At 49.2% G+C, this 25406-nt stretch overlaps 2 protein-coding genes across 5 annotated transcripts in view; one reads left to right on the top strand and one right to left on the bottom strand.

Annotated features, from left to right (window-relative positions):
- Positions 1 to 2797: 2797 nt before the first annotated feature.
- ccdc177 (coiled-coil domain containing 177) lies at positions 2798 to 6322 on the bottom strand. Its single transcript, XM_067243869.1, has 2 exons — positions 6198 to 6322; positions 2798 to 5365 (listed from the first exon to the last, which is right to left on the bottom strand). Exon 2 carries the CDS (start codon positions 5357 to 5359, stop codon positions 2798 to 2800), a length of 2562 nt encoding a protein of 853 aa, XP_067099970.1. The 5' UTR covers positions 5360 to 5365; positions 6198 to 6322.
- A 6104-nt stretch (positions 6323 to 12426) lies between these two features.
- Positions 12427 to 25406, top strand: part of smoc1 (SPARC related modular calcium binding 1) — a 36793-nt gene continuing 23813 nt past the window's right edge. For all 4 annotated transcript variants that reach the window (XM_067243865.1, XM_067243864.1, XM_067243862.1 and 1 more), the window contains exons 1-3: positions 12427 to 12769; positions 23721 to 23889; positions 24695 to 24778. In XM_067243865.1, coding sequence (XP_067099966.1) covers positions 12665 to 12769; positions 23721 to 23889; positions 24695 to 24778 — 358 coding nt within the window. In that variant the 5' untranslated portion in view covers positions 12427 to 12664. The remainder of the gene's footprint in view (positions 12770 to 23720; positions 23890 to 24694; positions 24779 to 25406) is intronic.

Here is a 25406-nt window from a genome sequence, read left to right as displayed (position 1 = left end):
AAAAGTAATGTTCTATAAGCAGAACCCAAATGCAGTATTTAAGTATGTGGATTCAACTATTAATCATCGTTGACCACATTATAATCATGTTCCTTCCATAGCCCTCCAGTATAACTATGAATGACCCTGTAGAGAAGGTTTGATGCACGCAGTCTAGAAGAGAGGAAACTAGGCAACATCGAAAACATGTTTTCATTTATTTTCCTTGTATTTGATTGTATTTACACAGATTGTGTGGTTTTACAGGGTTTCATCCATCCGTCCAAGTTGATGAAAATAACGAGTTTGCAGTAAAAAAAAAATCAGATATGTCTTTGATATGAAACAGATGTAAAACAAAAACCACTCCAATGCTCCAAACCTTCACATTCTGTCCACAACAATGTAACACCACAACAGAAAGCAAAAGCAGGCATCTTACTACAATTTACACGTGGGAAATGAACTCTGAGAAAAACATGTTTCAAGGGAATGATCTGAGGAACAAATTATCCTTGTGCTGACCAAACTACAAGCCTTGTTGTTGTTGCTGTTGACGCTGGGTGGTTGGTGAGGCTGGGTGGTTGGCGAGGCTGGGTGGCCGGTGAGGCTGGGTGGCCGGTGAGGCTGGGTGGTTGGCGAGGCTGGGTGGTTGGCGAGGCTGGGTGGCCGGTGAGGCTGGGTTGTTGGCGAGGCTGGGTGGCCGGTGAGGCTGGGTTGTTGGTGAGGCTGGGTTGTTGGTGAGGCTGGGTTGTTGGTGAGGCTGGGTTGTCGGTGAGGCTGGGTGGTTGGCGAGGCTGGGTCCTCCAGGAGGACACTGCGGGGTAGGCAGGGTGAAGTGTTCTGAGGGGACAGTCCAGCGGTCTGAAGGTCACGGGAGATGATGACACCACAATGTTCTCCTCTTCCAGGGTCCTGTGGCACACATACAAACCGAAGACTCAACAAATGTACTTTGACGTTGCTTTGTGATCTCTCATTGTAAATGTCTACTTGTTATCGTTAATAAAAACTCCATAAGCAAGCGCTGTGTGTGTGTGACTCAATAAGCGAGTAACCATGGCCTTGCTAGCCACTGGTTCCTGGTGTGAGCAACGTCATCTCGTAAAGGCCTGGTCTCCAGTCCCTCGGCCTCTCTGAAGAACACAGTGACCAGCTCAGAGTAAACAGCCAGCGCAGCCGAATGCTGCCACGCTGGCTTAGCATCTTAGTATTCAGGATAAAACGTTGGCAGGTTTTATATTCCCATTAAAAGGCCTTTCTCAGTCCTCTGGGTCCCAGAGAGAGACAGAAACAGGCCCTGGAACGCACAGCAAGCAGCAGAAGTGATTCTCTTACCCCACACACTTATCAATATAACACCATGACTCGGCTTTTCTCTTCCAATACTGTTCTGTAAGGTTTTGCTAGTGCTCTCCTGCCCCCCCTCTTCTCTCCTCCTTTCCCTCCTGCTCTTCTCCCCCCCCATAGACAGGTCTCTCCAGTTCCCACGCATTCCAGCTGTCTCCGTTCCTGCTTCACTCAGCTTCATCCCTGTCGCTGTCGCCATGGCAACTGTTACATATGAGGGCAAAGCCCCTGTGTGGGGCATCTCTCTCTCTCTCTCCCTCTCTCTCTCTTTTAATCAGAGAGATTGTGGGATTAGTGTCTAGGGAGCCAACTTGGCAGGAGGACAGCGTGGGAGAGTGGGAAGAGGGGGAGTCAGATGGCTGAGTGGTTAGGGAATCGGGCTATTAATCAGAAGGTTGTTGGTTCGATTCCCGGCCATGCCAAATGACGTGTGTCCTTGGGCAAGGCACTACACCCTACTTGCCTCGGGGAGAATGTCCCTGTACTTACTGTAAGTCGCTCTGGATAAGACCGTCTGCTAAATTACTAAATGTAAAAAATGTGTGTTTTTGTGTGGAGACCTAGAGGTATAGCGATGCCTAGAAAGAAAACAGGAGGTCAGGGGTCATACCTGTTCACCTTAACATGGATGAGCTGTCTGGTGTCTGGGGGGGGGGGGGGGTAGACGCGGTCCTCTTGAGCACTTGACGGTTTCCTGATATTTGACTGAAAACAGGGACAAGGACGGGGGGAGTGGGGGGGAGAGGGGGGAGAACAGCCTAGACGGCCGGATCAGGTCTTCTTCTGTCTTCCTTGGCTGACGCCTCTTACATGATGTCACCGTGTACAGCTGCACTGTCAGCACTAAGGTAAACACAGCGCCAGTCCCGGGATTACAACAAACGCACTCTGCCTCTCAATCTGCGTCACAGCAGACAAAAACCTCTCTCCTTTCCTCGGGGCTCTCCAACCTTTTACCAACCCCCCATCTTTGCTCTTATTTCCCACCCTAAAGGAGTTTCTTTGTAAGGAGCCTCTGCAGTTGTCATGGAGTTGTGCTTCCTGGTTAACAATGACTCCTTTCATTCCTGCTCAGCTTTCAGTCCTGCAGCTGGGGCAACCAGGGAGACATGAGGAGCATTGGTTTTACTTCACTGGGCAACTCTCTCATGTTACAGTCTTGTACAGGCAAATTGTTCATCTTCCACAAGTACATTTGTCCCAGTACTTCCACTTAAATAATATCATTTTTTTTTGGTTTATATTTGATGAAGTTGATATACTTCAAGATATGTCAATAACCAAGGGAATGATTCAAGTTGAATACAAATCTTTCAATAAAGATGTGTTTTGGGGAGATGAGGAAACACACAGGGATCAATAACTCCACATGAGACGGTCTGAAACTGTGGTCCAGCGATGAAACATGGGATGGAGGCTGTAAGCGCATGACTGGTGGTAGATGGTAGTCCTTGAGATGGACGCCTGTTTACTTATCATCCAGGCTGGCTTTGAGCTGAGCTTCCAGGGCCATCTTGTCAAAGGTGCGCATGTTGGTCTCTTCCCTCACCCTGTCGCGCACGTGGAACGAGGCTCTGGCCACGGAGCGAGCGCTCTCCAGCACGGCCCTCTTCTCCCTGAAGATCTGCTCGCTCTTCTCCAGCTTCTTCTCGATGGACTGGAGGAGCTCCAGGCGCCTCTGCTGCTCCTCCTCCTCCACGCGCTGCCTGTTGAGCCTCTGCAGCCTCTCCTTCTCCTGACGGCTCTGCACGGCCTTCTGGGCCTTCTCCCTGGAGCGCTCCTCCGCCACCAAGGCCGCCTGCTGGGAGCGCTTCTCCGCTTCTTTGGCCCGGGCCTCCACCTGCTGCCTCTGCTGCTTCTCCCGCTTCTCTGCGGCCTTCCGGGCTTTCTGGATCTGCTTCTCCTCGCGCTTGCCCTTCTCCTTCAGCTCCAGGCCCCGGCGCTCCACGATCTGCTCGTAGTTCTCCAGAGAGCGGCTCAGCTTCTCCTCGGCGGCCCGTCGGGACTCCTCCCTCTCCTCCTCCTCCCGCCGGGCGATCTCGTGGATGAGGGCGGCGTGGCGCCTCTTCTCGGCCCGGTTCAGGCCCCGCCTCTCCTCCTGCGCCTGGTGCTCCTTCTCCTGCCTCTTCAGCTCGGCGATGGTGAGCTTCTCCTTCAGCAGCAGCTTCTCCTGCTCCAGGACGGCGGCGCGCTCCTCCTCCAGGGCCCGGAGGTTCTGCTCCTGCAGGGCCTTCTTCTGCTTCTCCTCCCTGGCCCCCTGCTGCAGCTTCTGGAGGCGGCTCCGCTCCTGCTGCTCCGCCTGCCCCCTCCAGCGCTCCTCGCTCTCGGCCGCCTGCCGCAATTTGGCCGCTGACGAGTCCCGCTCCTGCTGGCTGAGGCGGCGCTGGCGCGTGGACACCTGGCACTGCCACGCCCGCTGGCACTGCAGCACGGCGCGCTGCTTCTCGCGGTCCTCCTGCCCCCGGCGCAGCTCGTCCAGGCGCCGCTCGCTGTCCCACTGCAGGTGCGCCACGTAGCGCGTCTGGCTCATGATGTCCTCCTCCTGGTAGCGGGCCAGCATCAGCGCCGCGATCTTGCGGTCGCGCTCCGGCACCGCCTTCAGGCCCCGCCGCCTCACCTCCCGCACGATGCGCTCCACCTTCTGGGTGGTCTGGGGCGAGTGGCTGAGGTCGCCCAGGCTCAGGCTGCGGCCCATCAGGGAGTTGAAGGTGGCCAGGGTGCGGGCGCGGGGGCTGGAGACCTTGGCCCAGTGGTCCCGCGGTCCCTCCCAGCTGTAGGAGGAGGAGGCTCCGGACTCGGAGGAGGTGCAGGTGGTGGTGGTGGTGGTGGTGGAGGTTGAGGAGCACATGGTGTCCATCCTCCTCTGAAGAGACTCCATGGAATGGCTTCTTCCTCTGCCCTTGGGCTTCAGGTGTCCATTGTGCAGTGAGAAGGGCCCAGGCCGGACACCGTTGACGGGGGCAGCACTTGGGGTGACGGGGCTCTGAATGGCTGACTTGGACAATGAGGATGAGGCTGAAACCCCAATCCTAGGGAAGGACGAGGGCTTGGACGCTGCTCTGGGGAACGTATTTGAGGACTTGGAACTGCTGGGGGTCTTTCGGACCACGGGGGGTGGACCGGTGGACGCTGGACGCGTGGCCGGGCCCTGACTGTTGAAAGGAGCTTTCATTTTCTCCGGGGCGGAGGCCTTCGAAAGCCTGGCAGAGGACACACTCTTGGAGGTCGACACTGAGGTGATGGAGCTCGTTTTCGAGGCCAGAGAGGAGCTGGTGAGGCCAGAGGCTGTGCTGGCCTTAGAGGCTGAGGCAGCCCCAGAGGATAAGCCAGAGGTGCTGGGGGCCGGTTTAGAGGGGGGAACGGGGGCACCAGGGGAGGATCTGGAGTCGACCGGAGCCTTGTGGTCCACGGAGGAGGAGGAGGAGCTGCTGTTGCCGTTGACGGCAGCCTGCAAGATCCTCCTCTTCTCCTCTCTGACGATCCTCTCTCTCTCCTCCCTGCACTGGCGGAGTTTGGCGTGCCTGTCCCTCTCGTAGACCTCAAACAGCCCCGTCGCCACGCGCATGGAGCGCCCCGGCGCCTCGTGGGCAAAGTCGGCCAGCGGGCGCGGCAGCAGCTCCACGGGCTTCACCCCGCAGCGGGCGCACGCCTCCAGGGAGCGAGGGCTGGTCAGCACGTAGCGGCTGCCCTCCGCCAGAGGAGAGTCGAAGTTGTACAGGTCCAGGTGCAGCTTAGGGGCGGGCTCCGGCTCAGCGAGGCTCTGTGGTTGGCCGTTCTGGGTGCCCGTCTCTGGCCGGGCTGACTCAGCAGTGCCCTCCCCCTGCTTGGCAGAGGGGGTGGGCTCTCCCAGGCCCCCCCCCTGCTTGGCAGAGGGGGTGGGCTCTCCCAGGCCCTCCCCGGCCCCCTCCTCCTCTGCCGCCCGGCCATCCGCTTGGTTGGGGAGTCTGGGGGCCTCAGGGGCCAAGGGAGGGGCCTCCAGCTGGGGGCCTTTGCACTTGCTCTGATCGTCAGCCTCCGAGGGGTCCACCATGTTTGGCTGGTGTGGAAGAAGGAAGGGAGGATGAGTTATGAGATGACAACAATAAACAGCAAAAAAATATTGATGTTTTTCTCCATCCGAGGAGGATTATAGCTTTCTGACCCTGGCTTAAGAGGGATGTGGGGTGGCTGGGAGTGTGGGGGAGGGACACAGCACAGGTTCAACATGCACGCTTGCATGCACACATACTCACACAGCCTGTGGGTTTGCACCAGATGAGACACACTGCTTCTGGGGAATTGCGTAACACTGACAGACACTGGGGTTTGCATGTCCACATTCTACTATAATGAGAAGCAGGGGGGGGGGGGACGACTTTCCAATTCAATCCGATTCAATAGGTAGAAATAATTTAATTATTCAAGATTTTTCACTCTATTTACCACACACACATGCAGACAAGCAGCTTCAGCACAACATGCAAACAGAAGGTCTTTGCTAGCAGTTGCTGAGAAAGGTTAAATTTGCTTCATGCACTTACAATCTAAAGGCTAAATAAAAAGTGTAACATTATCCGTAAAATAAACGTGGCGTAGCATATCTATTCCCTTATACTCTATACTTCATTACTAATATTGATGGCTGTAGGCCTCAATCCATCCTCACTTGATGGGTCCTCCCATGTCACATTTGGAAGAGGCTTCCAAACATTTAATAGGTTTGTTGACAAATATTTCAGATGGTCTGATAGGATTGAATTGCAGATTCACATCAAGTTTGATAATGCGACACAAAACGTCTTCATTATTGGGATGATGATGATGATGATAATGATGATTTACCAATGATAGTGAAAGGCTATCACTACAGCACAGAAACAGCGACTGACCTGCCAGATCGACGATTGTTTTGTACACCGATGCTTTGTTCAAATGTAATGCTTACAGTAGCCTCCGTACCCTGCATAATATCAGGTTACCGAGAGAAGGCTGTCCCACTGATGAAATCACATCGTCGCAGCCTCTAGCGACGCAATACAGCAGGCGCCTTTCGCGTTAGATCAGGGCAGTCTTCACAATCCCTCGCATCAAAATGAACGTCTGAAGATGTACATTTTTCTTAATCCTCCAAGGTGATGTGATATTATCTCTATCAATTTATCTATTTTCTGGCACCCAGCTATGTCTCCACCTGCTATCTCTCGCATCCCTGCGTCTGAAGCATCCTTAAGCTCCGCCTGCTTGTGACAATATGCTAAAAATATACTGCTCACTGCAATTAGTCTACTGCCATAATTCAGAGACATAATTCAAGGGTCGCTGAACATTTTAGCGGAAGTGGATTAATTATAACTTCACTCATCTACACCACCTTAAGTCATTAATGTATTTTTTTTTTTTTTTTTTTTTACAGAACGTAGGCCTACAGTTATGTTGTTTATGCTCATTTTTTCCTGTATGACTATATTGAAGCAAAACCCGTGCACAGAGGTTAGCAATCATTTGTGCAGCCTTTTAACAAACCTTAGGCCTACTCACGAGTAATTATGTTCCATAAATAAAATAGCCTGCAAGTAATTGATCCGTGGATCAACTACTAAACCGGCCTAGGCAGGTTTAAACATATATATTTGTAAACAAACATACACAATTCTGAGGATAAGTTACTTTTATAGTACTGAAATGGAACATCATTTCAGTTATTTTTGCCATCAGGTGCCGTCTGCGTGTCTTGTCAGTATGAAGTTGCAACAACCCAAGACAGGCACTAGGGGCCGCTTTCACCTCACTTTGAGAGATGCGCTTGTCCATCGATCACCACGAGCGTTCCCATGTAGGCCTAGGTGTATGAAAAAAATAATTTATGAAATCATATTTTAGAATATAAACGTTTTATTGAAAATGAAAGTAACATTTTAAAACCATGGCATGCCAATTCTAATTATTCAGTTCAACAAGGTGGTTCAACTTGATATGGGCCCAATCAAAGCCTGAAGCCATTATAAATGATATAACAAAACACCAAAATCACACAAACACCTCTACCTTTTATTGCTACAATGTACCCTTCCTGTCCTGAAGATACTAAGGTCCCGCCTCCCTCCGGGTGAGGTGAGGAGTGCCGAGGCCCCGCCTCCCTCCGGGTGAGGTGAGGAGTGCCGAGGCCCCGCCTCCCTCCGGGTGAGGTGAGGAGTGCCGAGGCCCCGCCTCCCTCCGGGTGAGGTGAGGAGTGCCGAGGCCCCGCCTCCCTCCGGGTGAGGTGAGGAGTGCCGAGGCCCCGCCTCCCTCCGGGTGAGGTGAGGAGTGCCGAGGCCCCAGCCCCCAGGCTTGGCCAGGGGACATGATTAGATAACTCTGGTTGGAATCTGCCGCGATGATGACCCACTAAACTCCTGACCCCGAGCAGAGAACAGTGCGAGTTTAATTGGCCCCGCCCGCGAGCTGTACCCCAAGTACACCGTGTCGCAGTGACAACAGGGAACGTGCTGACTAGCTTGTTAAACAGGGGAACAGGGGGCACGGGGTCTGGGGGCAGATGGGTATGGGGGGGGGGGGGCTGCACAGTTCACTGGTGCAGGGGTATGTTCCCCAAAGCTGGACTAGGGGTTCATGGAGAGGTGAGCTGTTCTGTTCTGCCCAGTCATGGAGTCCAGGGCCCGCGACTCGCAGGGCAGCTCTGTGACAGAGAGAAGCTCTGGCGTTCTCGAGCTCTGGGCCTCGTCTCCCTCTGGATGTGGTGGAGGATGACACGCCAGGTGAATAACAACAGACTGTCAAAGTATGAGGAAGTAATGCAAGGATTCAGTGTGGTTAGAGGACATCCTATTAAGGAATACATGGTATTATGAATCAGACCTACACCTCCACTCATCACATCTCTACTGCTCCATTGATAGATTTTGACATTGTGGAGGAAGGATAAAATCATCCTACACTGTCCAATATCATACTACTCTGTATCTAAAGTATTAATTATCTTTACCCAACATACTAATACTGTAATAATACCCAACATCATGATACTCTGTGTCACAGTACTCTGTACCCAACTTCATTATACCTCATAGTCAGCTCTCCCGAGGTGAACACAGTTCACATTGCAGGGGCTTTAGGACCCTGGAGCAGACAGGCTGGCTGTCCTGTGAAGAAGGGGACCTTTCGTTGCCCCCAGTTCACATTTCCAACCTCGCTCTGCCGACAGAAAGGGACACGTTCTCTTGACAGTTTCAACAACTCCCCCGTCCTGACCCATTGCTTTCTCTGCCCCCCCCCTGCTCCCCCCCCCCCCCCCCCTTCCTCTGCGGGACAGTGGAGGGCTCCCATGTGGCTGTGCAGAGTCCCTGTGTCGGGGGAAAAGGTCCCAGAGACTGAGCTGTTAATTCAATCAGGAGAGCAGCACGCTCAATTAGACATCCACAAGGCCCCAGGCCTGGTCCTGGGCCCCGCGGAGAGCATGTGTCCTGGCCCCAGGAATCCTCCATTGTGGATGACAGTGTGGAAACAAGGAGAAATAATAGGCAGTGCAGGTGCGGGACACCCCAGCCATGGCTCAATAGCCCTTTCACACCCCCAGTTTCCTCACTCCCTCTTTCTCTCTCTCTCCCTCTCTCCCTCCCTCTCTCTATGCTTCTCTCTTTATCTCCTTCTTTCTCCTCTTTTCTTTTTCTCTCTCTTTCTTTCACTTTTCTGTCTTCTGTCTTCCCATGTTACAGTACATCTTTGTTAGGGTGTCTGCATGTGTGTGTGTATGCATGCTTATGTGCCTATGTGTGTGTGTATGTGTGTGTAAAGGAGGCTGTGGGCGGCCTGGTTTCTGTTGTCCAGAGCAGTTCAGTCCTGCTCTCCAGATTCAGCAGCCTGTGAAAGTTGTAGCCAGTGCATGTAAAAGACATGGCTCACATGAAGCCCAGATGAGGCCTGTGGAGTGACAAGGCTGTCAGGTTGACCTCGTTTTCATCCCTTTTGAAGTCCCTTTTATGTCAATCTTTTGTGATTTTTTTTTCAGTTTTGTTGACCGTGACATCATCTCAAACATTCCTGAGCTTGTCCAGTTTTCCCTGAAGGCCAACAGATCTTCAACAGGCAGACCTCTTTTAGCCATAAAGGAATACATTCATACACATCATCATCACCACACCTGACGCTACATGCACCATGACGTTAATCATGTTAGCCAACTCTGTCAACCTAAACATACACACCAGACCCTTTTAATCAAAGACACTGTGGCAATTTGTTAAATTCCTTTTCGGATTAGAAAAGCTGGCACATCCAGCACTCGCCCTGCCCTCCAGCACACACCATGATTGAACTCGTAGAACAGTGAGCGAGTTGTGCTTACTGAACCTGATGACATAATTGAACATCTGTGTTGATTTCTCCTCAGAGGGTCGAGGCTGGGTGGCTGGTGGCCTGATCCTTCTGTCTGTCTGTCTACAGACACCTGCTAATTTTCGGCGTAATGTAGTTGGTGTAAGCCGGCGGGGGATGGCCCATAGAGCCTGTGAAGGATGCCCTCGCTAATTGGGAAATACTTTTCCATTCAGCATGTCCGTTCATTGTTGTGTGTGTGTGTGTGTGTTTTTTTTAAGGAGAGGGGTCTTTCAAGCTCGGCCAAATGACAACAGAATGAAGTGGCGAGCCATGCTTTTCCCTACAACAGTCCAACACCCTGGAAAAATGTGTGTCTTTGTTATGGTGAGGGTTGCATGGAGAGAGAGGCCAGAGGAGGAGGAAGGGGGGGGGAGGGATGGAAGACATGAACTGATCTCGTTAACATTCTGTGAGACACTCCTGCTGCCCTCGCCCGCCCGCCCCCCTCCCCTACCCACCCCACCAACACACTCCTCCTTCCTCGCCTCCTCCAGATTCACTTTCCACAGGACATGGGTGGACTGTTCCCGACCCCCCCCCCACCTCCCTACCCCCACCCTGTCCTTTCCCCCCGCTAACTCCCTAACCCCAACACCTCCTACCCCCCCCCCCCACCCCACCCCCCCACCGCCTCCACTTCACACAGCGGCCTGCGTGGGTAGGAGGGACCCCCCCCAGCCTAGCAGCCAGACCCAGAGCCAGACTCATCCAACCTCTCACAGCCATGGTACCAACACAGCAGGTCTCGCTCACAGCCTGTCTGCAGAGGACTGATAAGCCCGACTCCAAATTTCTCTTCAGTTTTCCTGTGGATTATCTTTCTCCATGTCAGCTCACACAATCCTTGTTGAGGTGTTTTTTCTCCCAGCATGTCTTGCTACGTCTGATCTTCCCACATCCACAAGACATCTATCCGTCTGTCCATCCTCTCCACATCCCACCATACTTCCTCCCCACATCCATCCATCCCTCCCACCATGCATCCCTCCCTCTATCCCTCCTCCCTCTGATGAAGGCCCCTCTGTTGACACTGGCTCACCCAGAGATCATTAATGTTGACCCTAATTGTGCCAATTCAAACTGCTCAATAGCTCTAATTACAAGCCTCTTCACTGACATATTCAGAGAGACGCAGAACCGTCATAGTCAACAATGAAATAATATATAGAGACAAAGAGCTGGGGGCTGGGGGGCTGGGGGGCTGGGGGGCTGGGGGATGAGGAGCTGGGTGGGTGGGGAGCTGGGGGGTTGGGCCCTGGGAGGTAGTGGGTTGACGGGCTGACCAGGTGGGGGGTTGGGTGGGCTGGGGGGGAGGGGGGTAGTAGGTGGGGGTGGCCACACATTCCTCTGAAGGGTGACTGGAGGGACCTATTGAGCTCTAAAAAGCCCAGTCCTGGACTCTGAGGCTGGACACCTGCACCAAACACTCAGTCTCCCTCACACACACACACACACACACACACAGACGCACACACGCACTACAAACACACGCCACACACACATGCACGCACAGTCTTTGTCTTTGCTAGCTTACCCACACAGATTCTTTAACAGGGAGAAAGATAGAGGGTGACAAGAGAGAGAGAAGGAGAAACAGAGAGACAGATGAAGAAGGAAGAGAAACATGAGGAGAGACAGAGAGGAAAAGAAAGAAGAGAGGGAGAACGGGTCAGAGGAAGAGAGACGAGAGAAGAAAAAAGTGTGGAGGAGAAAAGGAGAGAAAAATGTTAGAGTGAAGCCAAGAAGATGGAGAATCTTCGCCTGTGCTCACACTTGCTTTGATTACACTATCTGATAAATTATTATTTTGAAACATTTAAAAATAATAATGTGGGCATACCAGATGAGAGAGGAGCATGTCTTTAAATCAAATTATGAAAGTCTGTTGGTAAACTAAACACAACATTCTTGTTGCCCTAGAAACACTTAGAGGAACATAAACTGATGAGTTTGTCCTATGAGCCACCTATTCCAACCCACATTCTTCCCAAAACTGCAATCTCTCGCTGAGAACGGTTGATGTGCTAGTGACACATAAAAACTTCTGTCAGTGGTGATTTACATTGTAACCATTTAGTAGTTAATGAACTGAGTGACTAGGCAGGAAAACAGAAGGCTATTTTTAACTCATAGTATAAATCTCCTACCTTGAATTCTTATACTATACCCGATAAATACTGATCATTCCTATACTTTGACCATATAAATACTGTTAGAACTATGCACTTCCAAATCTTGATTATCTGATGTACTTACTATATGCAATATTTGTATGCTGCTATGGATAAAAGCGTATGCTAAATGGATAAAATGCAAATGTCAATAGCACAATAATTTAAATACTCAGGTATGATCTTACACTCATCTGGCCTCTTTAAATAAATCTTATGAGGACATTCACTGAAATATTAGGCATCAGATATATTCTGTAACGACCTTCACGTCCTTGCTATAGGAAAATAGACTTGTTCCTTTGGTCGGTCACACCTGTGTTCGTAATGAGCATGGGGTCGCATTCTTTTCTATGGAGCACTTAATAATTTCACATTTAATGGCAGCTCAACTATAAACCAGTGAAAGGGGTGTGGCTATTTAAGCCCTACTCAGTTACTATTGGACTTTTCAGGCGTCAATCAAGGCTACTTTCCCACCCCCTCGGGTTTTAAATAAAGTTCCAATGGATGAAGTGGTACTCCGCATGTAGCAGTTGGAATGGTCGGAAGGCCCGTACACAGTGGAGGAAATCTGTCACTATGGTGACTGGCTATTCATGAGCGCTCAGACCCCTGGCGGCACTATGTGAAGATACTGTTCTTGTCGTCTGTCAAAGAAAAACCCACAAAGGAAAACCGGGTGGAAAAGGGGACATTTTTGGAAGTTGTCACATTTGGAACTTGGGTTGTTTTTTCCCCAGTCAGTCCTGTTGACGGACAAAACGAGCACTTACCTCCTCATCCTGTGCTGTGCCCCACAACTGTCAATTATGTTATTAAAAAGTTTCGCTATTTTAACTTTTTCACACTTTTTTGTATTTCTGCTGCTGTTCCATCTGCCTCAGATCAACGCACAGAAATCGACGGGTTCACGGGTGAGTTTCAACCGCTACCTGGAATGTGTTTGACTTGAAGGTGTCTGTACTATTGACTAACTTATCCAATCGGACATAAAGCTGGTTAGGCTACCATGTGCAGTTATTGACATTGCGGATAAAGGTTATGACATAAGTTATATAATTTTGTCATCTTAAACTGATTGTGCACGTAAAATTATAAGGCTATGTTATCGACAACTTTCTAGATTTCTAAGTCATCGGTGTGTCTTTTTGTTTCCAGAATTTTTTGTATGCTATATGACACTACTGACCAAAATAGTAATTTTTGCCATCACCCTCGAATGCTTTCAAAATTGATTTAGTGCACTTCGCACAGGTGTAGTTTATGGCGGGTGGCTACACTGTCTTTGCAGGCGGGTCAGCGGGTAAGTTTGGACGTCGGGGGAAGGTAGAGAAGTAGACTGTATAAATAGAGCAGACGAAATCATTGATGGAATACTACGCTACTTGATACTACGCTTTGAAGCAAATGTTATCTTAACTCAGTAAATTGCAAAAAAGACTTGTAAATTGCATTTGGAGCAATCTCCGTGACTGTTGGACTAACATTTCTGAGGACAAATTTCATGTATACACGTAGCCTATGGCCTACAGCCTATATACTTTCAGATTTTTGTCATTATTAGAATGGTAATGTATTGCATAACGCTGCACGAAAGAAAAAGTTCACGTGCTATTATAAAGGCTGAACAAATATTTTTTATTAACTTGATTCAAAAATAAAATCCTGATGCTTTGGCTTGAGGTTTTTAAGCTTTAATAGGCGAATCCGTCTAAGCGTCACCTGATGAGTCTAGTTTTAACAAGCTAGTGCTTGGTGATCTAATGGTTCTTTTATTTGACTCTGGGATGAGCTCAGTCTCTCCCTCTTTTCTTTCACTTTCTCAGTCACTCTTATCTGTGTGGGACAATTTGTAAATCTCAGTCTCTCTCTTGCTCTTTCACCCTCTCTGCCTCTCTCCCCTTGTTCTCTCTCTTTCAGTCTCTCTTTCTCTCTTTCTTTCACCCTCTCTATCTCTCTCTTTCTCTCTCTCTCTCTCTCTCTCTCTCTCTCTCTCTCTCTCTCTCTCTCTCTCTCTCTCTCGCTCTCTCTCTCTCTCTCTCTCTCTCTCTCTCTCTCTCTCTCTCCCCCCCCCCCCTCTCTCTCTCTCTCTGTCTCTCATTGACCCTCTCTCTCATATTCAGACCTCTGTCCACACACCGTCCAGCCAGAGGCCCAACAGATGACCATACACTTAGAGCAAGAGAGAGGAGGAGAGGCAGGAGGAGAGGGAGTGGGAGGAGAGGTAGAGAGAGGAGGAGAGGGAGTGGGGGGAGAGGGAGGGAGGGAGGGAGGGAGAGGGAGAGAGAGAGAGAGAGGGGTAGAAGGAGAGAGAGGGAGATAGAATGTGTTCACTTTCCAGATGGACGGTAATGCTTGTGGTCAGATAGAGGAATCTCATAAGTTGAAACTATTTAATTATGTCATTCAACAAAAAATCCAACAACAGGCATTTCCTTATAAAATCCTAGATTCCAATTGAATGGGAGACGTACATCACAGTGTCATTAATACCTACACACACACACACATTCACACACACACACACAGACACACACAGACACACACTCACACACTCACACACACACACGTACACAGAGAAGGAGCGAGAGAGAGTTACAGTACGCCTCAGCCCTATCCCCATCACAGTAAAACTCTCCCAGCGCCCACATCAGTACCCTCTGGCATAGCCTTCACACTCAGGAGGAACCACAACCCCCTCTCCCCCCTTATGTTTAACCACAGATAGTTTTAGCATTGCTCACAGCTGCCTTAAATCCCAGAATTGACACCCCCTCTTGCAGCCCACGCTGATACCGCGGGCTGCAGAGCTGACACCACACTGCTCGCCCCTCTATCCCCCCCCCCCCCCCCCCCCCCCCCCCCAGAGGAGCAATGATGCGACCCCAGCATCTCCAGCTTCTCTCACCATGAACACTGCAGATAACACGGAGCTCAGTCACACAACATCCAGACGCAATCTGGCTTCCATGACCACATGCTGTACGCACAGGGTACATGCACACACCAAACCACACACACAAACACAGTCACACACACACACACATGCACAAACACACATGCACATGTACACGTACACTCACACACACAAATGCACAAACACACACACGTTGCAATTCTGCATTTTAGTCATAACATGACTGTTTTATGTAGACAAGATGAACGTGCAGTTCTAACTATCCATAATCCTAATAGGAGACAGAAAGACTTATGTTATCAGACAATTATCGAACTGATTCATGGAGTTTGAGTACCAGAAAAAATGCTCAGATTGCTTAACAACAACCCTCCTCCCCCCAGCCCTCCTCCCTCCACCCCTCCCCAACCCTCCTCCCTCCATCCCTCCCCAACCCTCCTCCCTCCACCCCAACCCTCCTCCCTCCATCCCTCCCCAACCCTCCTCCCTCCACCCCAACCCTCCTCCCTCCCTCCATCCCTCCCCAACCCTCCTCCCTCCATCCCTCCCCAACCCTCCTCCCTCCATCCCTCCCCAACCCTCCTCCCTCCATCCCTCCCCAACCCTCCTCCCTCCATCCCTCCCCAACCCTCCTCCCTCCATCCCTCCCCAACCCTCCTCCCTCCATCCCTCCCCAACCCTCCTCCCTCCAGCTCTCCACTGTGGGAGCTTTGCCAGGGACTGTAAACTATCACTGCATCCAAACTGAGATGACGAAAAACAAACACTTCCCGCCTCATTAATACTGAAATATCTTTCTTAATGTTTTTAAATGGAAAGGGGAGTTTTTCTTTACTTCTTAAACGGGCAGCAAGCCAACTGAGTAAACCATTGAGTCCGACTGAATTTCATGTTTACAATATGTACTTATTTCTCTGGTCAGACAAACATGACCTTGGAGTCTGTCCGGTGCTTGACAGGGTGAAGGGTACAAAGTACACTGTAAGATGACTAGAAACACACAACCTTGCCAGCCTACATGTTACACGTTACACGTTAAAGTGTGACATGTTGCATTTTAAAGTACTACATGTTGCAGTATTACACGTCTATTAGATTGTGATAATCCTGCATCGTTTTTCTTGAATAAAAAGATGAGTTTGACGTTGCGCGGAGAGAATACTTGATCAATGCTAGCAATGTCACTGATGTTATCGGTCTCATACTTGCTCTCTCAGATCTTTACTCAGTTCAGACTTACAACAGGGGGCAAGTGTGAAAACAGACTTTGGTGAGAAATAGTGTCTAGTGAAACAGATGCCTAGCGGACCTACAATCCCAAAATACTATCACTGGCCAACTTCTAAGAAGACCCAACACCTGCAACAGAGTCACACACTCTGCCTTCTTCAAGCCTCACTGATGTCGTTCATCTGAACTGTTCGCGATCATATTCTAGATTAAATATAAATATAAAACTTGCCAGATTGTACGTTAGAGTGTTTCATTGTAGAGTGTTACATATTAAAGTGTAACATGGTATACAGTACAGTGTTACATTTTTCATGTTAGAGTGTAACCTGCTAAAGTGTTTTATGTTAAAGAATTACATGCTACATGTTACAGTTTAACACGTTAAAGTGTTACATGTTAAAATATTGCATGTTCTATGTTAAAGTGGTACATGCTGGAGTGGAACATGTTAGAGTGGAACAGTGTTACTATGTAACATGTTACAGTTACTCTATTCACAAGAAGGGATCATGAACTGGACATGCTCGGTTTTCCTCATAGTGCAACATTTAGGTAATAACCTGTCTAGAGTGGTAGTTTCTGTTGTCTAGGTGTATGTCACACAGACTCCCACCCTCTGTTGTCATGTGACAGCAGGTCAGTCCTGAGGAGGAGGAGGGAGGATGAAGATTTAGCCCCACATGAGACATGAGTGTGTGTTTAAAAGGCAACACTAACAGCAAGGGTTCAAACACGTATCCGAGACTGCCTGCTACACTCCTCCAAAGGGGTGTGTGTCTTAATGAGTGAAAGGGAGTCAGTGTAGATTTAAATTTCTTTGACATTTGATGTTGAAGCTCAACACTCGGGGTCTGATCAAGATGTTCTAGTTACTTCTGTCCGTACATTAGGAGCGAATTTAATCGAAAACACTGAGGAGTTTAATGCTATTGATGGAACAACTGCTTTGGAATTCCAACCATTTACGCTATGTGCTGTAAATATCTCATGTTTGTCAAATAGGAATTGCTGGTCTCATGTAGACAGCTGTTCAAATGTAACACATGTGAACAGTAGGCCAAGTTAGGGGAAGAGCCTGCCTCTGGACAAACACAAGCCCAGACTGATGTGAAGAAAGTACGGCGAGCACAGATACAGACACAAACACAGATGAACACATGAATGCAGACGTCCTCTCCCCCTTTCCCTCTCTTTTCCCCCCTCTTCTCTCCCTCTCTCGGTTCTCGACCACATCAAACTGCTCCATCTCCCTCCGGACGCTGACGGAGTGCTGTGTCTGGCGCCTGACATCACCAGCGGCCAATCGAATTGCATCCGGGTGTTGATACTTCCTGATGGCGGTACAATCAACAAATGGGTTTCACGCTCAATTTCAGGCGTGTGTAATCAGAGCGAGGACATGCAGTGGTTGGAGGCCCCCGGGGTCGTTTGGCGGGGCATACAGCAGGTGCCCAGCCCTGCATTCCACCCAGCATCCACACCACAGCCACGGTTCAGAGCCTGGATGATCTAACACTCATGCAGTCCACATGTCCACTACACAACCGTGTGTGTAGCACATGTGGCTCGAGTTTAGTCATACGTCTGGTCCTGGCCGGACAATTTTCTGCACGTCCTCGTTACTATAACTTTACAGTCTCTTCCCATTCTAACTGCCATGCTTGCCCTTCGCCCGGCTTCTGAACAGAGGCTTCTGAACAGAGGCTTCTGAACAGAGGCTTCTGAACAGAGGCATAGTGACGGGTTAGATGAGTCTTATTTTACAAGGTTTACGTAGACTGTCGCTTTTTTGGTAAAACGAGGGAAACAGAAACCCTTTCGTTTCACTATAAGCGCAGCTGAAGCTACACATGTAGAATACTGCTGGACCCCCACCCCTCCATCGCTGAGAGAAGAGAGGGTGGGGGGGGGAGGGAGGGAGGGGGAGGGAAGGAAGGAAGGAAGGAGGAGAGTGGGGGTGAGGAGGGACTGGGGGAGTCAGATGTGGAGACAGCTCCTGAGAGCTGGAAGAAGTGACTGTTCCTTCGCCAGGATAGGGCATTAGGGACAAACAAGGAATGTTGATAATCTGATTTACACTCATTTCCCCCCAGGATGAGTTTTCTCTCTATCCTATTTGGTTAATCTTCCACGGAATAAGGATGTCATATGTTTCCTGGTCATTCATTCTTTTGTTAACTCTAATGCAACAAATGAAAGGGTGATCAAGAAATGGTCTGAGAATAATATCCGGTCACATTCATTCTTTCGTTATGGGTGTGTGTGTCTGTGGATAGATGTGTGTGTGTGTGTGTTTGTGTGGCTAGGTGTGTGTGAGTGTGTGTTTGGGTGTGTGTGAGCTCCAGTCCCACCTCATGCTGAGAGTGGCACACACACCTCACACCTCCTGTGTGAAATGTTGGCCTGCGCCTTTTGTGCCAGTTCACAACATGCTGCAACTCTATTTTAGAGGTACTTTGAGAACAAGTAAAATTGCAGGTTTCTTTTTAAGGCAAAACCTAATTAGCATTTTAAAAGAAAAGGGAGGGTGGGAGGGTGAAACATTCCATTATATGTTTCTGTCTTTTTATGTAACAACCTTAAGTAAAGTGTGTTAATTGGAACAGTATGAACAATGCCGTTTGCTTTAAAGATTTCCTTAAACTAAAATGTTCATTGTTGAAGTGATTAGAGAAGCCTGTTAAATGTCTCACTGTACTGGGCTAGTTACTAAACCTGGTAAACTTCACTGTACTGGGCTAGTTATCACTGTACTGGGCTAGTTATCACTGTACTGGGCTAGTTATCACTGTCCTGGGCAAGTTAACGAGCATGGTCAACCTCTCACTGTACTGACCTAGTTACTGGATGGGAGGGAGGGAAATGTTCCTTACATCTGAGTTCATTTAATTGTTCTCCACAAAGTGGCTAGAAAAAGAGTCTAGGATGTACCACTCGGCTGAGTGCGTGTGTGTGTGCCACTGTGTGTTGTTATTGTTTGTTGTTGTTCAGCCCAAAGGGGTAATGACTCTCTCACACGTTAGAGCATAGCTGGCACATGTCCCTCCCTCCCTCCCTCCCTCCCTCCCTCCCTCCCTCCCTCCCTCCCTCCCTCCCTCCCTCCCTCCCTCCCTCCCTCCCTCCCTCCCTCCCTCCCTCCCTCCCTCCCTCTCTTTGAAATAAGCAGTGTCATACAAATGAAAGTCAACAACTTCTTGTCTGATTAATGATAATAGTCACACAATTTACAGTAAGACTCCAAACTGTTCAGTTAGTAGTTGAAGCAGAAGCTTCTTTCTAGCCAGACTATTGGCTAGTCTCATCCTCTCTGGCAACAACAGTATCTGCAACTTAAACCAGGTCAGCCAATCACATCAGGCACGGAACCCATGGTAGCCAATCACATCAGACACACAGCAGAATCCATGCCAATCCAAGCCAATTATGTGAAGTTTACACTAAAACTGGGAGAAATTACCACCTCACAGATAACCATACTAATGTGCTTCACCTACATACAGGGTTTTATAGGTGAGTTCACGGAGAAAAACTGTCCAAACAAATTATCCCTATCCAACATATATAAAATCAATTGGAAAGCTCAATTTAATAGTTTTAGAATACCTATTATACCTCAAGTTTCTTATGTGGTTTTGTTTATTTATGACCTTCATTACGCTCAGCGTGGCCTCTGTCTTTACGCTCCATGTTTTAAGACGAGGCCTGAAGCGGATTGTTCTTTGACAGGATTGTTTCTTCCTGGTTATTGTTCAACAGCAGCGGAGTAAGAGTGGAATCAAACTGATTGCCAGCGATGGTAAAAAGACCATTTGGATAGTGCTGTAAGGGTTGCACAATGCGGTTGTATTTCACTTGTTTTATGAGTGAAGCGGGGGGCTGGGGCTTTTCTACAGTTTCCGACTGGAGATGTGTCTCTGTGGCTGGGCTGGGTTTGTCTGTGGAGATGTCGGTGGCCTGCTCCCAGTGTTCACTCTCCAGACCCAGGTTTCCAGCAGACTACATTTAAACACTCTTTTAAAGCCTTGCAAGAGGGTACTTTACTACTGGTAAATAAATGGCCGCCCGTATTGTATGTCTCATCGGTTTCTGGGAATTGGAGGGAGGGGGTGGGGTGGGGGGTGGGGGGTCAGCACAGGGTCATGGTGTTTGTGTTGGGGGTGTGCTCTGTGTCTGCAGCCTCGAGAAGACGTGGTCGCTGCTTCGGGGGGGAACATTCACTAGTCCAGTCTGTCATCATGTGGTGTTGGGGTGGTTTGGTAGTGGTGGGGAGATGGGTGGGTGGTCCTTAACAACAGTAACAACAGTTCCAGGAGACCTGTTGGGCTGTGAGATGAATCTGTCCATTTTAGTTGATGGAAGTGACACTGATGAAAGCGATAGAAGCTTTCCCGGAAGACAAGATGCCTGCCACGCCTGTGGCTGTTAGCCTTCCTGCCGGGGGATTGGGGTGGGAGGGGCGGGGCGGAGGGGCGGGTGACTTCTCCTTCAGCTGACTGGAGCTGGAGTCTGGGAGTAAACCCAGAGGACCACTGTTCCTCTCTGAGAAGGACGTGAGCATCATTTACACTCAGAGGCCGCCTCAGATACACAGCCCTTGTATGGAGGTGAAGGGATCCGACCTGGACCTGGAACTATGGCTGGAGCACTCATGCTCTCTATGGCTGATGAATAGGTGCTTAGCAGCAGTGGGGTTTGGGATGCAGGAATGGGAGTTTGAAGTCACATTGTGTAAGACCATTTACAGTATTTTACAATTGCTATGACCATTTTTTCAATACTTTTAACAAGTTTCCTAAACTCTTGACACAGTTAGCACAACATCCGTCTGTGTTGGCTATACAATTAACACATTTCTTGTTGCTTTGATACAACATGCATAGAGTAAACACAAATTTAAAATGCTTGATCTTCTTTTACACACAAGCTCAACCAAGACCAAAACAATCGATTTTTACTGCCCAATTTACCAATGCTTTCACACTGTATGTCAGAACAGATAACATCATGTTCAAAACCTAACTTATTGGCTAAAGTCAAAGTGAACAGCTGTTCATATTGTGAATTGAAACACAAACAGGAAGTGACAGTCTGCAGGAGTCTGCTCTGACTTCAAGATCACCTTTTAAAAGGGTTTTGGATGCTGATTCTATGGAGCATCTTTAGTCAGCGCTGACTCACCCAGAACCCCTCTGGCTCACTTTCTGCTCTGCCTCGGTCGTGACTCGGGGTCACATGATCATGAGTGCAGCCTGCAGATAAACAAACCGATGACCTTTGTTCTGGCTGTCCAATCAGATCACAGTTTTTAATGAGTTTCACTGTAACTTTACAGTAAATATTCTATTCTATATTTAATATAGAAGGAAATTCAAGAACAAGAAGGAGGTTGTTTAAAGCATGCTACTGAATCACAGTGATAGTTTAACACTTGCTAGGTCTACTTTTGCTATGGGAGATGGGTATAGCTCAGTGGTAGAGCATTTGACTGTTGCTCAAAAGGTCACAGGTTCAAGTCCCTGACCACATTACTTGTGCTATGAGCTGTCTCTTCTGCTGGACACACATCCTTATCCTGCATCTGAAGTAGCGGTGTCATGCCGGTGCCTTTGGTGTCACATCACCAGGTGTGTCTGCGACGTCTAATCCAGACCCTGTGTGGTTGAGGAAGGGTTGTGATTGTGGTCAGTAATAGCATGGACCTCCCAAGTTACAGTTTCTCTCTCTTATGGTGGGTCCCCTAACCTTTCTGTGGACCCTCAGTCCCCTTTCTTGGAAACTGAGGGTCTGTGGTCGAAGCTGTTAAGAGACCCTGGTGCTGGCACAGGCCCCATGGTCAGAGGCTGAAAAAACGCGTAAAGAGAAACCAAGCTGGGAACAAGTCAGCCAGCCTCACTACTAGGATAAGATTAAAAGTTGGACCAAATGTTGTTTTTCTTATTTTGTGCCTTGATTTGATCATTTTCATGGGCTTATTCGAACCCTTATTCGAACCCTCCTCTACTCTACTAGGTAATTGTTGAACTGCATGGTAGTTTGAGCACAGTGAGATTAATAATGAGGGAGCTCTCTAAAAACAGAAAGGCCTTGAATGTAGGCTAGAGAACATGATATGGAAAGTAAAATCTTTCTGGCTGATTCAGACAGAAAAAGTGAGACAGACAAATAAAGGGAGAGAGAGACAAAGGGAGAGAGACAAAGAATGAGAGAATGCTAAGACAAAAAAACATTTGCACAGTATATCACTTATGACTATATATATATAATATATTTTATGGTTCAAAGACATAGCTAGACAGAGTTCAGGCAGTGTACTAGACAGAGTTTAAGAAATGTCGAACTAGTGTGATGCTACGATGCTAGGCTGTTTAGGCCGGCTGACTTGACTGTGCTTTAGCTGGTGACATCATTGGGTTGGCATTGCAACCTTTTAGATTTGGTGGAGGTCTGTCTGATAGCTTTTCTATGCTTGGACTCAGTCGTTAGAAATCAGTCGCTAAGCAACATTTCGGTATTGTTGTCCAAATATTACTTTTGTGTGTGACGAGCAAGATATGTGTGGGCCGACTCTTAAGTTGTTCCCGTATGCTGGTATGCGTGCGTGTGTACGTGTGTGTGTGCTTGTGTGTGTGGGTGTGTGTATGTGTGTGTGTGCTTGTGTGTGTGGGGGTGTGTATGTGTGTGTGACTGGAACACTCTGTGCAACTTGAAGGAATTGTCCTGCAACCCACACCATAACCCCTCGTTCCTCCTCCCCCTCCACCCTCCCTTCATTCCTCTGCTCTTCGCCTCTTCCCTCTCTCCCTCTATCACTCCCAGCCTCTTCCCTCTCTCCCTCTATCACTCCCAGCCTCTTCCCTCTCTCCCTCTATCACTCCCAGCCTCTTCCCTCTCTCACTCCCAGCCTCTTCCCTCTCTCCCTCTATCACTCCCAGCCTCTTCCCTCTCTCTCTCCCTCTCTCACTCCCAGCCTCTCCTCCTCCGCTGCGACATCCATGCGCCTGTCCAGGTTTGTGCCTGAGTGTGATCTCTGGGTCGTTATATATGAGACAGGAGAAGCCAGGGGTCATTACGCCTGTCAGACGGAGGCCGTTCCAGGCAGGGAGGCCCTGGAGATGGGCCTGGGGAGGAGCGGTCTCTCTGCTCTGCAGGTCTGGGGGTTTAGCAGCAGTGGGGCTTGATGAAGCTAGTCCCAGGCCAGAGAGGCGGAGAATAGATAGATACTGCAGACTGCCCCCCCCACCTCCCCCCCCCACCTCCCCCCCTCATCCCCCCGTCCCCCATCTCCCCCGTCCCCCCCAACGTTATAACTCTAACAGCAACAGCCGCTCAGGGGCTTGCGTGGAACCAATAAATTGTGTAACTAACAATAACTAACCACTGTCTAAAAGAGCACAGAAATAGTAGTTTTCTCTTCTGGTCCTTGATAATGTGCTGCTCTTCCTACAGTTCATGAACTATTTGTACGTGAACTACATGTATGCCGTTTTGGATTAAAGCACTTGATAAACCAATACAAGTAAATGGAACTGCCAATCACAGGATCATCCTAAGAGTCACATATTTTGAACATTTAGAAATGAATAGTATTAGTAGTAGAAAGTATTTCTGTTCTATATATCTTTCAGTTTTGTACATATTGATATGTAGTATTTGTGGAGGCTGTGTGTATTCTTTGTGTTTGCTGTTGTGCTGAGCTGTCGTGGTTTCCTGTGCAGTGGCTGATTGGGGACCGGGAGACGCACTGTGGGTCGGTCATCTGCTCTCGGACGCAGGGCAAGCCTGTCTGTGGCTCAGACGGCCGGAGCTACGACAACGGCTGTGATCTGCAGAGGGCGCGCTGCAAAGACCGCACGCTGACACTAGCCCACAGGGGGCGCTGCCGAGGTGGGGAACACACCTTCATAACCCTTCTCATCCCTTTATAACTGTTCACAACTGTTCACAACCCTTCACAACCCTTCATAACCCTTTATAACCCTTTACATCCGTCCATGACCCTTCTTAACACTTTATAACTCGTCACAACCCTTCACAACCCTCCATAACCTCTCTTTGTCTCCCTCTGTCTCCCTCTGTCTCTCTCTTTTTCTCCCTTACCCTCCCTCCCTCCCTCCCTCCCTCCCTCCCTCCCTCCCTCCCTCCCTCCCTCCCTCCCTCCCTCCCTCCCTCCCTCCCTCCCTCCCTCCCTCCCTCCCTCCCTCCCTCCCTCCCTCCCTCCCTCCCTCACTTGTGTGTAGGTGTGTCTGTGTGTGCGTGCTAGAGCCCAACCGACCAGACCAGCCGATTCCGATACAAATATTTTGTGATTTAAAAATCCGATATTCCGATATATCGGCCGATATATATTTAAAAAACAAAAACAAATGCGTAACAAAACATAAACAGATTTCCCTAACACTCTGCCTGACTCTGGCTGGATCAGCTGGTTGGAGGGTTTGTGGCGTTCTAAACACGAGTGATGCCAAAAGGGACGTTGTAGAGTGCCCTCTGGTGGACAAACAAAAAAAGGGTGTTTCGTCAAATATATAAATTTATCGTCCATTATAAATGCTGATACCGATAGTTTGGAAAATGCCTAATATCGGACGATAATATCGGCCTGCCAATAAATCGGTCGGGCTCTAGTGCGTGCATGTGTGAGCCCTCCAGCTGAATCTCCAGGCCTGTCTATGTTGTTCTGTTATCATAGGTAAGAACTGGGTAAGAATTGACCAGCTGCCTGTGGTTCCCGCACCAACGCCCGCCTTGGAAGGAAGGGACCTGGAGCTGAAAGGTTCGTCTGCCCCGCCCTCCCTCCCTCCCTCCCTCCCTCCCTCACCTTCCTTCACCCTCCTTCACCCTCCTTCACCCTCCCTCCCTCACCCTCCCTCACCCTCCTTCACCCTCCCTCACCCTTCACCCTTCCTCCCTCACCCTCCTTCACCCTCCCTAACCCTCCCTCACCCTCCCTCACCAACTCTCACACAGGCACATATTGTCTCTTACTTTCTCAAACTCTCTCGCACTTCCCAGGCTTCCCTCCAGACAGTATGTACGGTCTTTCAGAGGAAATGGAGCTGGGGGGAGCTTGTGGTGTGTTTGGAAGATGTTTTGCATGTGTCACTGTTGACGGTTGCTCCAGTGTTGTTTTTGTTTTGGTTGTTGTCATGACTGGTACTGTGGTACTGGTACTATGGTCAGTCGCTGTCTGCCCTGGCCTGGTGATATCAACCTCTTGATGTCACTGGCCTTGTGATGTCACTGGCCTAATGATGTCACCAGCCTGGTCCTGTCTTTCTGTAGTATTTGTATGTTGCTTTGGATTAAAGAGCGCAAAATGTTATGTCACCGTCCTGGTTAGAGGAGAGCTGAAGCGCTGGCTGTGTGGAGTGTCTTGAGAGTGTAACAGTAGAGTGCTGTGC

The sequence above is a fragment of the Osmerus mordax genome, chromosome 9, assembly GCF_038355195.1.
Source record: "Osmerus mordax isolate fOsmMor3 chromosome 9, fOsmMor3.pri, whole genome shotgun sequence".
In the NCBI taxonomy this organism is placed as follows: domain Eukaryota; kingdom Metazoa; phylum Chordata; class Actinopteri; order Osmeriformes; family Osmeridae; genus Osmerus; species Osmerus mordax.
The sequence above is the reverse complement of the archived record's forward strand: the minus strand, read 5'-3'. Positions and strand labels throughout refer to the sequence as shown.

Excerpts from the sequence above, each read along its gene's own strand:
- ccdc177 (XM_067243869.1), bottom strand. The coding sequence starts at position 5,359 with ATGGTGGACCCCTCGGAGGCTGACGATCAGAGCAAGTGCAAAGGCCCC.